Raw genomic sequence first — 15622 nt, 5'->3', positions numbered from 1 at the left:
CAGTCCGGGGAGAGGTAAGACGCTCAGGGGAACCAATCAGTTATTTGTAGCTATAGACGAGAGGCAGGGCTTATGGGCCAGGTTAGTGTAGAAAGGGTATTGGTCAGATGCTTTGGTGAAGTCAATGAAGGTGACAGCCACAGACATCTTTCGTTTTTCCTGATGGTTGTATATGCAGTCGGGAAAGCTAGCAAGACAGTGAGTGGTGAAGGAAATTTTCATCTTGCCAAATTGCTGAGGATCTATGGCGCCTGCGGGCGCCTGATTGTGCTGTTTTATCTCATTTAGGGTCGATGCTGCTTCATTTTGGGAGGGAGGGAACTTTTGACCCAGACTACAGTTGTTGAGTACGTGTGTGTGTGTGACAGAGAGAGATTATGTTCCTGCTTGCTTCTTTATTTATTTTCTTATTTATTAGACAGTAATTATAATCCTTTTCATATGCAAATTTTTTCAGACTCTGGAAAAGTTTGGTGGCATCGACATACTAGTTTCAAATGCAGCTGTAAATCCCACAATAGGAGGTGTATTGGATGTAAGTTGCTGATATTTTTTATACTTACACTTTCTACTCTTTGTGATACAATGAGACAAAGTTACAAAAATATTACTCAACATTTGTGAGTAATGTGACGGGATGAAGGCGCTGTTGGTACATATCAGTAGTTGATATACAGTTTAGTGATGAATCATTCCATACCATGATTTGTATTCATGTAAGAATATTTTTTATGACATTTTTCCACAGTGCATCATTCTCACATTTTTTTTACCTCCCTTATGCTTCACTGTCATTAATGCACTGTAACTTCCATATTAGTTTGGCCTATTTACAGGGCTCGATTAAAGGGGGTTGGCAGCCTAGAGCCCAAGGTTAAAGGGTCCCCGTAGATTACCAGCAGAGCAGTATATTATTCCTGTATTGTTCACCTAGTATTATAGTACAGTATATGGGAAATTAAAGATAAGAATTTAGGACAACATTGCTCAGTCAAAAGATTCAAATTGACCAATAAAAACCAGGCGTGCTGACTTCTGGCTGTAGCCCATGAGAAATAATAATGAACACACAAATGAATTCAGACACTATTACACAAGGTTCAGCTGATTGGCAACATTTTATGGGGTGTTCATAATTTAGGTACATTATTGACTCCATAATGTCATGCTGTGCAGGGCTGATGTATGATGTCTTAACAAAGTGAAATAACCTCCAGTACTAATATATCATGTACTGTATTGAATAGGTAAATGTTAGCAATTTTGTTATATACAGTTCAATACTCGGTCGTCTAGGCACCGATTTATGTTCACTGTTTCGCCTTCAACCTTGGTCATTTTTTGTTCTCTGGATTTGTGTACAGTATCTTCGATTGAGTAGGAAAAGGGTTGAAGGCCAGAGAACTACCGCCCGGGGCCCCAAGTCATTCTTAATGTGTACACCTACATCAGTCTTAGCTATCTGTTGCATCATTAGCTTTAGGTTATGTGTATTTATTTGATAAGTGACTTATAATACTTACAAAGTACTGTATCTAGATACTATACAGCATTACTTTCAGTGTCCAGAGACTGCATGGGATAAAATCTTTGAGGTCAATGTGAAAAATGCCCTCCAGCTCTCACAGTTGGTGGTGCCACACATGCAGCAGCGAGGAGGAGGATCAATAGTCTATGTGTCATCAGTTGCAGGATTTCAGCCATTCAATGTAAGTATTTTTTGTTTTTGTTTAAGATAGTAAAAAAAAAGGTTTAATTGATTTTTTATTTCATGATGATCATTTAACATATTTTGCCAATCACAGGCAGTTCACATTATACATGTATGCCATACTCGCTTATACAACATATACAGAAATCCTGAGTTATATACTTTGCTCACTGGGACAACTAAAGCTCCCGGTTTGATGGCCTGTGCTAAGATATGGCTGCTGTTACAGCGCTCCATGGCAACAATAGTAGTGGTATCCAAGCCATGCCTAAAAGGGGCGAGGATAACTAATTCTTACTTGCTGATTGTAGTTTTATGATACATATTGTCTATTGCTGTGTTTTGTTGAGCGACAGTTGTAGAAGTAGGATTTAATTGACTGATATTAGGGGTTTCTACTAACTACAGTATCTGCTGACTTTTTTCACTCCATCTACATGTACTATGTCTGTGACGTGTATTGTGGGCTCAACTACTGGGTCTTTGTAATTTATTTCATGTTTTTAGGTTCTAATTACTGGATATATGGCCCTGTGAATTTAGGCAAAAGTTATAATATGCATTCTGGCACTTTAATCGCATAGTGTATAACATTTTTTCACAAAAATTAATTGTTACAATTATGGGTTTTTACTGTGCAGTAGTACAGTGTAAAAGACTATTACAAGAATTTAAAGAAATATTGCTGAAAACAACTGCTATCATGTGCAGATCATAGAATAAATTATGATCAAGAAGTCAACCAGGCCCAATGTATCATGGAAACAATAAACTAATTTGTTGATTTTTAAGATGTATATTTTAGACAGAAGAAAGAACCTACTGAAAAAGAAATCTGAGTACCATACAGGTACACCCACTAAAATATTATTCGGCTCCTGTGTCATATTGTATCACGCCGTAAGATTCAGATTTGCCCCCGAGGGGGCTAGTTTATTGGGCACCCCCTTACATCCTGTGCAAGGTGAAGTGCAGAAGCGTTTACAGCGCCCATCTGGTAAGTATGCAAAGTTCATACTTGCCTTTATGACTCGTACATTAAGGGCGTAAAAGCCTGAAGGGTCATAGGTTTCGTCAAGTTACATAAAGTGAGAGAATGATGAGTGTGTGGGGGTAAAGTTCCCGGTACATTTCATCTGTTTATAGCAAAGCGTGGCAGGTCTCTAATAATGTCAAGTGCCAGGCTTGTGACTAGGAGGAGGGTGACGCATAATTTTTTACTGGGTGTACATTTATGTATTGTGCATGTGTACATGTGTGTATGTGTGTGTACAAGTATCATGTACACCGACTAAAAAATTATTCAGCACTCTTACGGCGTGATACAATATGACACGGGAGCCGAATAATTTTTTTGTGGGTGTACATTACTCTACTGTGCTTTGTTGTTTGTTTATTTATTACCTGCAACATTACAAATAAGTACTGTACTTAGAGAAAAATTTATTTTTTTACATTATCCGTACATTTTAAGACAGGTTTCAGTATTCTGTACTGTACATTTTAGTGTATTGTACAGAAACCTCCATGTAATTTAGCCACATAAAAGAAGTTGTCATTTTCTTAAGCCTTTGTAAATTTGGTTAAATTTTTTATTACCGGTAGGTTAAAGAAACTAAACTTGCATTCCCTAGAAAGACGAAGAGTGCGGGGAGATATGATAGAAGCATTTAAGTGGGTGAAAGGAATCAATAAAGGTGATATAGATAAAGTTCTTATAATATCCGAGCAGGATAGGACTCTGAACAACGGATTTAAGTTGGATAAGTTTAGGATTAGGAGGGAGATAGGAAGGAACTGGTTTACAAATAGGGTGGTGGACAAGTGGAACAAGCTTAGCTGGATAGATTCATGGATGATAGAGAGTGGTAGTAACTCTCGACAGGAGCTGCCATGCACAGGCCAACCGGCCTATTGCAGACTCCTTATTTTCTGATGTTCTTATGTTCTTATGTTGTCCTGGTACACCTTGATGTACCGCTCCATAGCCTGCACCTGCCGGGTATGGAAGACTTCATAGCGGTCATCGTCAGGTCGTTGGAAAGGAAGAGCTTCAATTTCTCTGCACGCTCGATGGCACCCTTAACATTATTATGCATTAACTTGCGTTCTTCTGGGGTTGACGCACCACCTGCCTCTTCACTGACGTGATCATCTTCCAACATCTCATTGGCAGTCATTTCAGGATCTCTGATCACCTCCAGGATGTCTTCGTTGGTGGTCTCGGAGAAGCCTTCAGCTGTAATACTGTACGCAGCTTCACTTGCAAGTTCCAATGCCACTGTAACAGACTGAACCTCACCAGTCACAGGTTGACTCCACCTCTCACCTGGGCTACCATGCAACACATGCCTCCATGCGTGACGAATCGTAGCTACAGACAGCTGATCCCATGCCTCCACCAAGAAGTCCACAGCTTGTTTGAAGTTAAATTTTTTCCAAAACTGTTTGATGAGAACTTCTTGATTCACCACCTGTTGTTCCTTGTCCTCGTCCTCGTCGCTTTTGCTCTCGCTATCGGTGTCACCCAGGTTACGCAACTCATCCTTGGTGTTGGTACAGTCGTTCAGGAGCTTAAACTTCTTTGCAAAGAATGCAGCTTTCACATTGCCTATCAACTCCTGGTCCATGGGCTGGATTAATGACGTAGTGTTGGGAGGAAGGAGGACCACTTTTACGTTGGGGTGACGATCCATAAGTAGTGGCGAGTGTCCTGGTGTGTTGTCAAGGAGCAACAGAATGTTGAATGGAACATTCTGTTGCTTGCAGAATTTCTTCACGTCGGGAACGAAACAGTCATCACACCAGGAGGGTGACAGAGCAGAGAACATCCACGCCTTTCGTGCGGTCAGCCAGTGGACATTAATCTTGCTCATGTCCACGTTCTTGTAGGCTTGCGGGCTGTGTGAATCACCGATAACTTGAGTTTACAGGTACCGGAGGCATTGGTGGTAAAGAGGATGGTGATGCGCTCCTTCTGCAACTTCCGGCCCCGACACTTGCTGGCGGACCGGACAACGAAGGTCTTGGTAGGTAGCTTTTTCCAAAATAGACCGGATTCGTCCATGTTGAACACCTGGTCGTCGGTGTACTGCCCTTCCTCCATAACCTCACGTAAGAACGGAGGAAAATCTCTAGCCGCCACACGGTCAACACTTGCTTCTTCACCACCAATGTTGATGTTGGTGATCTTGTTCCTCTTCTTAAACCTATGCAACCACCCAGAGGAAGCATTGAAGGGTTTGGGCTCTGCAATTCCCATCTTACGTGGGACTGCTGCGTACAGTTCACGGGCGTACTCTTGAACGGATCGCGTGTTGATCGCCATGTTGCGTCTCGCCTGACGAATCAAGTAACTCGCCAGCAAATTTTCAACCTTTAGCAGCACCTTGTTCTGGCAATACTTGATCATTGAAGCACCTGCAGACTTTGTGATTCTCATGTGCTCTTTGATCTTGGCCGCATCCTTCTTAATAGTACGAATCGTAGATTCGTTGACTCCATGCTGGCGCGCGAGATCAGCTTGACATGTTCCTTTCTCCAACTCCTGAATGATCTTGTATTTCACTTCGTAGCTTAGGGAACGTCGTATCTTCTTTGGCTTAGGGCGGCTGGGTCCAAGTAATGCAAGGTTTTTCTCTGGGGGCGGTGGTCCGGCGGAAGCCATTTTACAGAACAATGGATACTGGTTTACACGGTGTGGCCTGGAGGGATGCAACTGACGCGGTTAGGTCAAGCGTCGTCTTTCCTCTCTCCCGCGGGTGGACACGTCATATTACTTTAAACCAATCACAGCTAGCGGCGTAGGGAGGTAAGAATGCGTGGCCCAATCACAGTCCAATACGTCATATGACATCACTGATAACGCAACAGAGACATCCACTGTGCAACCTACCCGCGCGGCTTGCCCAAGCAGGAGCGTCGAATCTAAAAATAGCGTCGCGCCAGACACTACGCGTATATGAGTAGATGCACCGCGTAAAATGAAAGTCCAATTCTGGCGAGGTACCGCGTAAATGTAGAATAGCGTAAAGCGAAACCGGGTAAAGCAGGGTATTACTGTATTTTATTTACCTGATGACTTACTTTTTTCTTTCATTGACTGTATTTTGTCATTCTATTTTTTCTTTTCTCTTAAATTAAGTCATTTTAAATGTATACAGTATAAGGACTTAGGTTATGATATAGTGGGATTTTAAACATTGTTCTGTAAGTATGGTATGTACCCTACACTCGGTAAAGAAACTATCTTTACATTTCTTGTGCGAAACGAAATGACAACACAAATGAAGGCTTTTGATAAATGCTCATAAGGCATGCTGCTATTCGCCAGTCATTTTGCAATGAACTAACTTTATATTTTGAATGAAAGAACAAAATTAGGCCAACCATAATAAGTACGAAATGTCTCACAATCATGCCTACCAACCCTAGCGAGACAACAGGATTGTTCAGTTCCAAATTCATCGGACCCCTCTTGAAAGATCCTTTTTTTGCCGAGTATACATAGCATGTGTTCCGACTTACGTACAAATCCGACTTAAGAACATCCTCAGAAACGGAACTTGCTCGTAACCCGGGGACCCTCAGTACATGTTTGTGCAAACATATACTGTATCATAAGTATGACAGTGCTGTTGCTGAGGCAACATTACTGATCAGCTAATGTCTGTAGCCTCAATAAAGATATCTCGATAATAATAATTGGTCAATGTGCATCATGTGACATACATGAAAACATTATGGTATTACAAGCATTTTAACAATAAGAACATTCCTCAGAAGACCCAATCACATTCCTGATGGGGGAGGGAGGATAAGAGGGTATGCTAGGTGAGGTGGGTGGTCATGGGGCTAATGGACACAAGAAGATCAAAGGGAAAGTCCACTGTCATGGCCACTGCTACCTGACCTAACCTGACGTCACCTCACCTCATGAGACCTCTAGGTATGTGACTGTATGGTGTCTCCAATCACCCACACTGTACCCTTCATGGCTTCCCCCTCACCATACCCTCCTCTTACAACTCTTTTACTACCGGTTTGGTCAATTGTATTGGAGTAAATGAATTAGAAAATCATACTTAAGTAAAAGTACTAAAATATTTGAGTACTTTTTAAAAGTAAATACCCAAAAATGTTACCTGAGTACAATGCTCAAGTAAATTTATTTAGTTACTTTACTACTCTGGAAATGGTCCATTGATAATTTTCTTCTTATTAATTATTGTATTACAGCTTCTGGGAGCATACAGTGTTAGCAAGACAGCTCTCCTTGGACTAACTAAAGCAGTTGCCCAGCAGGTAGCACCTGACAACATCCGGGTTAATTGTGTGGCTCCTGGTATAGTGAACACCAAGTTCTCTAGTGTGGTAAGACTTCATGTGTACAGTAGCTCAAGTTTTCCATGAACAGTGATTTTACTAATATTATGACCCTTAATATCATCAGAGCAAAGTTTACACAGTGCCCTTATCTCAATTCAGGTACTGTACTGTATATTATCATCTTTGTGAGTTTTATTTATGAGCCTCTTAAATGCTTTATGACCTGTCCTGCTGCTTGAGGCATCAGAGCCAAAATGTAGTGTTGAGATGCTCTTGTGTTGCATTTATTAGTTTATAATGCTCCCAGGTATGTGTCTGCTGATAACACTTTCTTCAACTTTTCAGTTGATTGAAAATCCTGCAGCAGCTGAAAAGCTTCAGGAAAATATTCTTCTTGGAAGGTAAGTGGTTTTAGGTATTATCCCCCCCGCCCCCGAAAAAAAAATAGGGTGTGCCGGTATATAAAACCAACTTTAAAATAGTTACCTGTTGTTCATATCCAAAATGTCAGTTCAGTATTTGGAGTTTAAATAGCTGGATTATGACAGAATCTCTTTCACAGATAAAAGATATTACATATTTACCTTCTTCCTCTTGATAATTATTTCTTGACCACTGCTCCGTCTGTTCCTGGTGCTGCCTAACTCTGTTATCATTCTCCCAGTATGTCTTCATTCTATTTTTGTTCACTGTTCAGCTGAGGAGCATGATTGTGAATATTTATAAGGGAATGAGTGACGCACTTAAATGTAAAAACTACAGAGGCCCGAAGTTGTTAGGAAATACTTAGGGAGAGAGCATGGACATTAATGAAATTCAGTTTGGGTTCATGACCAAGCAACTACAAAAGAAATGACAGAAAGCTGTTGTTTATGGGAAAGTTAAGGGTCACAGAGTGTTTTGTGTGAGGGGTTATTGGGGCTGGAGAACCTTAGTGTAAGTAGGGTCCATCAAGAGTGTGAATGTGGCTTTAATTAAAGTAATGATTAGTTGTGTGGGTGAAGGACTTGTAGTGGAAAATGTTCATATATTGTTGGTAAGATGGAATTTGGCAGTAATTTGATAATGTACAGTGAATAAGGAAGGTGGGTAAACGGTAGGTGCAGTGGTGTAAATGGGAGATAACAGGATGTTGCTGACTTTTAAGGTTACTGTAGGTGCTGGTAATCATGTGGCATAAGCAAGGTTAAAAAAGCTTGACATTGAGGCTTTATCTCTGGATTGCATTAATAAGTTTTACTAACTGGTTGATGTGATCGTGTGCTGAAGATAGCTGGGTTATAAGAATCCTAAGTGGCAGGAAGCTGTTTTCTTTATTGATGACAAAAGGATTTTCTCTTTGCATAAAGGGAAAGTAGTGTTGTATGTAGCCAGTGTAAGAACATTGTTGTTGTGTGGAAGTGAAACATGGGCAAATAAAGATGATATCAAGCATACCCTTGAGCGGCTTGATATGACAGCGGTGAGATGGATGTGCAGTGTGTTATTAAGAGACAGGAAACCTAATTCAAATCTAAGAGGTTAGTTGGGTCTTGATAGTACAACTGTATTGGCAAGGTATTGCATAGTATTATAGTAGTAGGCTAAAATTATTTAGGTTAATGGAGAGAAAGGAGGAGGCCACTTGGATCTAGAGATACTACATGCTTTTAAATGTGGTGATGAAGAGAATTAGAAATAGGCCAAAAGTATTTGGAGAGATTGTAAGAAATGACCTGGAGAAACTGCTCAAGACCATGCAACCTGGAGAGCTGCCATCAGGTAATCACAGCTAACCCATGAGAGCGTGGGAAATAACAATAAAACAGTGACAATGACCATCATCACAGGATTCTGGTAGTGTAGTGAAGCCTACAAGCACTAACACTATGGTCTTATTTCTTAAATATTAATGTTATATTAACTTAAACTTGAGAGAAACATATAGTCACCTGCAGTCCATCAGTATGTGTCATATTTCCTGTCTGGTACATAAGTTCTCATACCTTAAAGAATGTTTAATCTAATTTATCATACCCAGTAGCTGTGTATCTTGATAAGACGTATTGCATACTAAATTAATGTCTGGGCCAATACTGTACTTACAGCTGCTCCTTTCAAATAGTATTCAGGGGTTTTGCACTCCTCAGGGTTCAACTTAGACAATGGCATACATTGCAAAAAAAAATTTTTTTTAATAAATTAAGACTGTCTTGTTTAGGAAGAATACTGTATAGTACAGAACTTGAAGCAGAAGAGGGAGGAGTCAAAGAAGGACGGGGACGGGTGTACATGGGTTATACTTAGGGGGAGGGTAGTGGAAGCAAGTGTGCAGACACCCTGCAAAATACAGTGTACTTAGCAAATGCTGCAGCTGCTGAGAATAGGGGGAAAGCGGGGTTACTACTAAGAGCAGACGTTACCGAGAACAATTTCTGGCTTGAATGTCATGTACACTAATACTGACACGTTTTTCGATAAGAGAGAGGAGTTTGAAACACTACTAAGAGTACACCAACCAGATATCTTAGGAGTTGTAGAACTGTTGTACAAGAACAGGAGAATCGACCCAGAGGAATGTGAGTTCAGTATTGCTGGATATGACTCATTTACGAACCTGTCTCAAGAAACATGCAAGAGGGGTGTGGTTATCTATGCCAGGCAAGACCTTAGAGCCAGCCAGGCGAGGGTACAGGGAGAGGATGTTTTTGAAGAGTCCAAGTGGTGTAAAATAAAATTAAAGGGAGGGGACTTACTTATCGTCAGGTGTATCTACAGATCCCCAAACTGTGGCCCACTAAATCAAAGGAACTTAAGAACTTTAATAAACAACGTGGCAATGCTCAACCCTAGCCACCTTATTATCATGGGAGACTTTAACTATGGCGACATCGACTGAAGAAACAAGTCCACCCCAAATGACTTGAATAACCCTGCTACTCTTTTTGTAGAAACTCTGAGAGATAATTTTCTGTTCCAACATGTTAGAGACCCGACACATTACTGAGGGGAGCAAACACCCAAGCCACTTGACCTCATCATAACAAACGAGGAGGGTATGGTGGCCAAACTGGAACACCTTGACCCAGTTGGCACCAGTCACCATATAGTGTTGTCATTCAGATTTAACTGTTACCTAGTTCAAGATAAGGCCAGGCCAAGGTGAAAATATTACAAGAGAAATTACAACAGGATGAGGGAAGAGATGAGAGGTATCAACTGGCCTGACTCATTAAGGTACAAGAACGCAGACACTACGCTGAATATCATAACTAGTAAAGTGACCCATTTGATCGATAAATATATACCCAAGACCAAACCCAGTGCTTCTAGGAATACGAGGGGATCACTACACATGAACCATGCGGCAGTCGACAAAATTAAGAAGAAAACCCAGAAATTCAAGACTTGGTTTGGGTCAAACGATGAGCAAGACAGGAGGATGTATGCAAGAGCCAGAAACCAAACAAAGACAGAATGTAGAAGGGCTGAAAAGGAGTTCCAGAGGTTGGTTGCAAGCAAGGTCAAGTCAAACCCAAAGGCATTTTTACCGCTATGCAAAGTCGAAATTGAAAACGCGAGTAGGAGTATCAGACCTGAGGCTTGTGGGTGGTAGTTACACAGATTCTGACCAGGATAAAGCCGAGGCATTGAACAGCTTCTTTTCCTCGGTGTTCACAAGAGAGGATGCAACTAACCTTCCTGCGTTTGAGGACATACGGTTCGACACAGCACTGACCCACATTGTGTTCACTGAAGAGGGTATTAGAAATAAACTGTCCAGGCTGAAGTTCCATAAGAGTCCCAGTCCTGACATGGTGCATCCTAGCATGCTAAGAGAGTTGTGCAACGAGCTTGCCGAGCCCCTGAAGGTCCTGTTTTGTAAATGCCTGGATGAACAAATGGTCCCCAGTGAATGGAAAGTGGCTTATGTGAGTCCTATCTTCAAGAAGGGCGATCGGCACTCCACGAACAACTATAGACCAGTGAGCCTGACCAGCATAATATATAAGGTACTTGAGAGTATTATCAGAGATGCCGCGATGAAACATCTTATATGAAACAATCTTGTAAAGGATTGCCAACACGGTTTTATGCCGGGGTGCTCCTGCTTAACACAATTGCTCAAAGTATTGGATATTTGGACCCATATTCTGGAACGGGGTGGTAATATCGACAATATTTACCTAGATTTTGCCAAGGCTTTCGACAGTGTACCCCATGAAAGGTTGAAAATCAAACTGGAAGGGTACGGAATTCGGGGAAATGTCCTTGCATGGATAGAAGACTTTCTACATGACCGCAAGCAGTGTGTGGTGATTAATGGGACGAAATCGTCATCCGTACCTGTCACAAGTGGGGTACCACAGGGCAGTGTATTGGGCCCACTCTTGTTTGTTTGTTTCATAAATGACATGCCTGACGTTGTATACTCCTCCATACAAATGTTTGCCGATGACGCTAAGTTATTTCGGGAAATTAAGAACCAAGCTGACTGTGAAGAGCTGCAGAAGGACCTCTGTGGGCTCCAGGAATGGTCGAATGAATGGCTGCTGAGATTCAATGTCACGAAGTGTAAGAGGATGCACCTGGGACGTACCAACAGTAAGGAGGCGTATCATATGTCCCAACGGGATGAAGAAACTGCACTATTTGAGACTGAATGTGAGAAGGACCTAGGTGTGTATGTTGACAATGATCTGAAGTTCTCGGACCATTGCGAGAAGAAGGTAAACCAGGCAAATAAATTATTGGGTCTTATAAGAAGGTCGTTCAGATATCTAGACGGTCCGTCCCTCGTAACGATCTTCAAGAGTGAAGTGCTTCCCCATCTGGAGTACTGTCACCCCATCTGGTCCTCGAGATATGCTAGGGACTGTCAGTTGAAAATGTTCAAAGGAGGGCCACCAGACTGGTGCCTGCACTTCGGCACCTCAGCTACCCTGAGAGATTGGAGCGCCTGAACTTGCCTGGCTTATATTACAGACGGGCAAGGGGTGACCTAGTTGAGGTGTACAAGCATCTCAGGGGACACTACTCAGTCGAGTATCCTTACTTGGAGCTGGCGGACGCTCGCCCCACAAGGGGTCACAGCTCGAGATTGAAGAAGCCGCAAGTCCAGAAAACTGTGAGGGCAAACTTTTTCGGAGTGAGGGTTATAAACTCTTGGAACAATCTACCAGAGAGTGTTGTGACGGCACCGAGTGTGAGAGTGTGAGCTCTTTCAAGACAAGACTTGACCAACACTGGAGCGGGTTCAGGTACATTCAGGAGCCGGTGCAAGCCCAGTATTTGTCAACAGTGCGTGACAGAGACGTGACCGATCGCCCAAGCGGCTAACGAGCCGATCAGTGGTGAAGAGGATAAATAAAAAAAAAAGATTACTGTACAGTGAAAAAGTTTCTGTTGGTATTTTCATCAAAATTTAAAATAGCTGATATTGTAGCAAGTATTTTTCACCAAAATAATTTAAATTCTTTGTAAATGGAAACTGATTTGTATGATCTGAAACCAAAATTGCTCAATTAACTGACTGCAGTACTAATAACATTATAATATTTTTTTACATTTGTTTTCTACCTTACTTGATTTCCTTATATGCCGTAAATTTTTTACTAAATGTGAATGATGCCTTGTAAACCTGGTATATTGGAGAGTCTAATCAGTGAGATTGGTGGTTGTATAATAGGAACTTGAATGGAAGCATTTTCAGAAATTCATGCTACAGAAATGAGTTGCTTAAAGGCTACACCTGATGTTGACAAAATAGAAGGGTGAGAAAGTGAAGTAGCTAAGTGGCATGATTAATTTGCTGAGAGAGCTGAGGAGGTGATGGTATTGACTTGTGAGAGAAATGCATGGGAGGAATGTCAAAGGGGTGTGTAGGGTAATGATGCAGGGCAGTGAGGCATTGTATGTACATTGATAATATATATTTACTGATTTTTTTCTTTTCTCCATGTATAGATTTGCAGAGCCAAAGGAAATGGCTGGTTTAGTGTCCTTCTTGTGCAGCAGTGATGCTTCATACATCACTGGTGAAACAATTGTTGTTGCCGGAGGACTGCCCTCACGCATGTAATGAAACTACTGCTTACATTGTGACTAATTTTAAGACTGATGTTTAGGGATTGTTTTCATTACAGAGGAACTGTTAAAAAAATTGAATTTTTTAATGTAGAAATAAGTTAAGCATTTTTTCAGTTCAAGCTAGTCTGTATTCTGTTCATTTTGGATGTGTAAAATCAGTACCGCCCACAGTCTTTTGTGCGAACTTGTGATTGGTTGGACCAAACAGCTGAGAGATGTCCATGTGACTTTAGCCATCAGCTAGCTGTCTAGATGATAGGAAAAGGGACATGGGAGCACCTTCACCTCCCAGGCTCCCCATCCACACTTATCAACATAAGAGTACAACATATTTTAGAAATAATTTGAAAGACAAATTAAAAAGTAAAGAGATAATTAATAAGCATGCCACATTTACCTTACCCCCACTAAAGGTGACCATGCTGAGAGAAGGCCAGTGGCCTGTGTAGGATCCCTCCATTGTTCTTGATAATTATGTCAAGGGTTATTTTGAAACCCAGTACTGTTTGTGATTCCACAACTTGGGCTGGTAGACTGTTCCATAGGTCTACCAACCCTCTTGTGTGAGGAAGCATTTCCTCATGTTCATTCTGCATGATAATTTGGCGAGCCTGTTGTTATATCCTCTGGTACGTGTTGATGGTGCTTGACACCACAAAGTGATTCAGATTCACGTTTTCGATCCCTTTCAGGATTTTGAATGTTTCAATGAGATCTGTTTTATTGTCTGAAGTTTTGTTAGTCCTGAGGCCCTCAGTCCACTTGGATAATTAAGATGGCATTGTTCCGGAATCATCTTAGTCGCTCTGTGTCACAACCTTTCTAGGTATGGTAGATCTTTCTGGTAGGGTCTCCATGCCTGTGTATATTAATCCAGACTGGGACATACGTGAGATTTGTACAGTTGAAGGAGCATTTTCCTATCTTTGTATTCGAAGGTTTGCTTTATAATTTCTAATTCTCGGTTTGCTTTTCTCACTACTATCCCCACCTGTTGCACCGCCTTCAGCTAATAATCAATCTCGACCATGGGTATGCAGATGTGTCTCTTGTATTTCAAATATTATTTTCTTGTTCAGTGTTGCCACAAGAATTTGTTACTAAACCATGGCAGACAGCCTTCACAGGATGTGGCAAAGACAGGAAAGTAGCCCAAATTTTACAAATTGGATATTATTCTGGCACTCAACTTTGACACACATATACGGTAGAGTATTACAGTACCTCTATACTAAAATAAATATGAGCAGCTAGTTTGGTATAAGGAGTATTTCAGTATAAAAGGAATCCAACAAATTTGTGCAATACAGTACAGTCCATACTTCACTTTAACAACTAATTGGTACCATGAAAACGGTCGTTAAAGTCAAAATCTTTAATGTGGTGAGTATACCGTAAGTTGCGGTGTATAAGTCGACCCCCAAGGCCCAAACAAAGGCTAGGCTAGAACTAAAATGTGGATATAGCCTTTGGCGAAAGTGTGAATAAGGCCACACCACTTTCAAGACACTTACCGTAATACCTTTAAATATTTGATATATATATATTATATAGTTCATACAAAAAGGGAAGTGGGCAACAGGATCTAAGTAAGACAGCAAGCAACCGCTAAAAATCTTCAGTAAATTATCTTCGTAAGAACTCTGGTAAATACCAAGCCAAAATCAACACCTCCAATAAAATATTATTTAATTACACATCATACCAATAAAGAACCTTGATAGTACCGCTATATACGGTACAACATTATGGTACACCTGGCTTATGATCCGCCATTTGCATCAGCTGGTGTAAACAAACTGCCAGGTAGTTGTCTGGCTGGCCGCTTGGGTTTAGTGGTGTTCTGATCGATTGTTTACTGTGCATCAGCTGTTGAAAATGGCATGTGGTGTTGTATTCGTTTAATTATACTGGAATTTACTATTTTAATATAACCGGTAATCTCTGTTAAATAAGTTTACCAAACATGAATTTCAGTAGGAAATATTAGCGGCAGGCCACGGGAGTTACGCTAAGTGATGCACAGCGAGTGTTAGGACCACTGTCCTGACTAATTCTTCCTCTAGTAAACCCTTCTGGTCCTTAACTAAAAACATCTGTAACAGCTTCTTCACACCTTCTTTTCCTCCCCTCTTCCATCCCAATAACTCTATAGCCAACTCTCCCCCTGACAAAGCCAACCTCTTTGGAGCCTTATTCTCCTCTAATTCCACCTTAGACGATTCCCACTCTATCCCTCCTGCCCCTGCACCTCCTACTGAACCTATGCACTTTCCTATAATCTCCACTCACAGGGTTGCCGGTGTGTTATCCAGGTTGGATGTGAGTAAGGCGCATGGACCGGACGGAATACCCCCTCGTGTTCTGAGGGAGTGTGCTGAAGCCCTGGCCCCTGTGCTTGCTCGCCTCTTTCGCCTTTGCCTCAAAACCCAAACTTTTCCTTCTTCTTGGAAGCACGCCTTGGTTCAGCCCATCCCGAAGAAGGGTGACCATTCTAATCCCTCTAACTATCGC

The 15622-nt window shown here is 41.4% G+C and overlaps 1 protein-coding gene across 1 annotated transcript; it reads left to right on the top strand.

The window, feature by feature from the left end:
• Positions 1-457: 457 nt before the first annotated feature.
• On the top strand, positions 458-15264 carry LOC121856044 (dehydrogenase/reductase SDR family member 4-like; the record flags this gene model as incomplete). Its single annotated transcript, XM_042351312.1, is given in 5 exon segments — positions 458-535; positions 1563-1709; positions 6950-7084; positions 7385-7440; positions 12986-15264. Coding segments are annotated over 5 exon segments (531 nt in total), but the record flags the coding sequence as incomplete, so codon positions are not given.
• Between the last annotated feature and the right edge of the window lie 358 nt (positions 15265-15622).

Source organism: Homarus americanus, unplaced genomic scaffold, assembly GCF_018991925.1.
Source record: "Homarus americanus isolate GMGI-L3 unplaced genomic scaffold, GMGI_Hamer_2.0 scaffold19117, whole genome shotgun sequence".
Lineage (NCBI taxonomy): Eukaryota > Metazoa > Arthropoda > Malacostraca > Decapoda > Nephropidae > Homarus > Homarus americanus.
The sequence above is the reverse complement of the archived record's forward strand: the minus strand, read 5'-3'. Positions and strand labels throughout refer to the sequence as shown.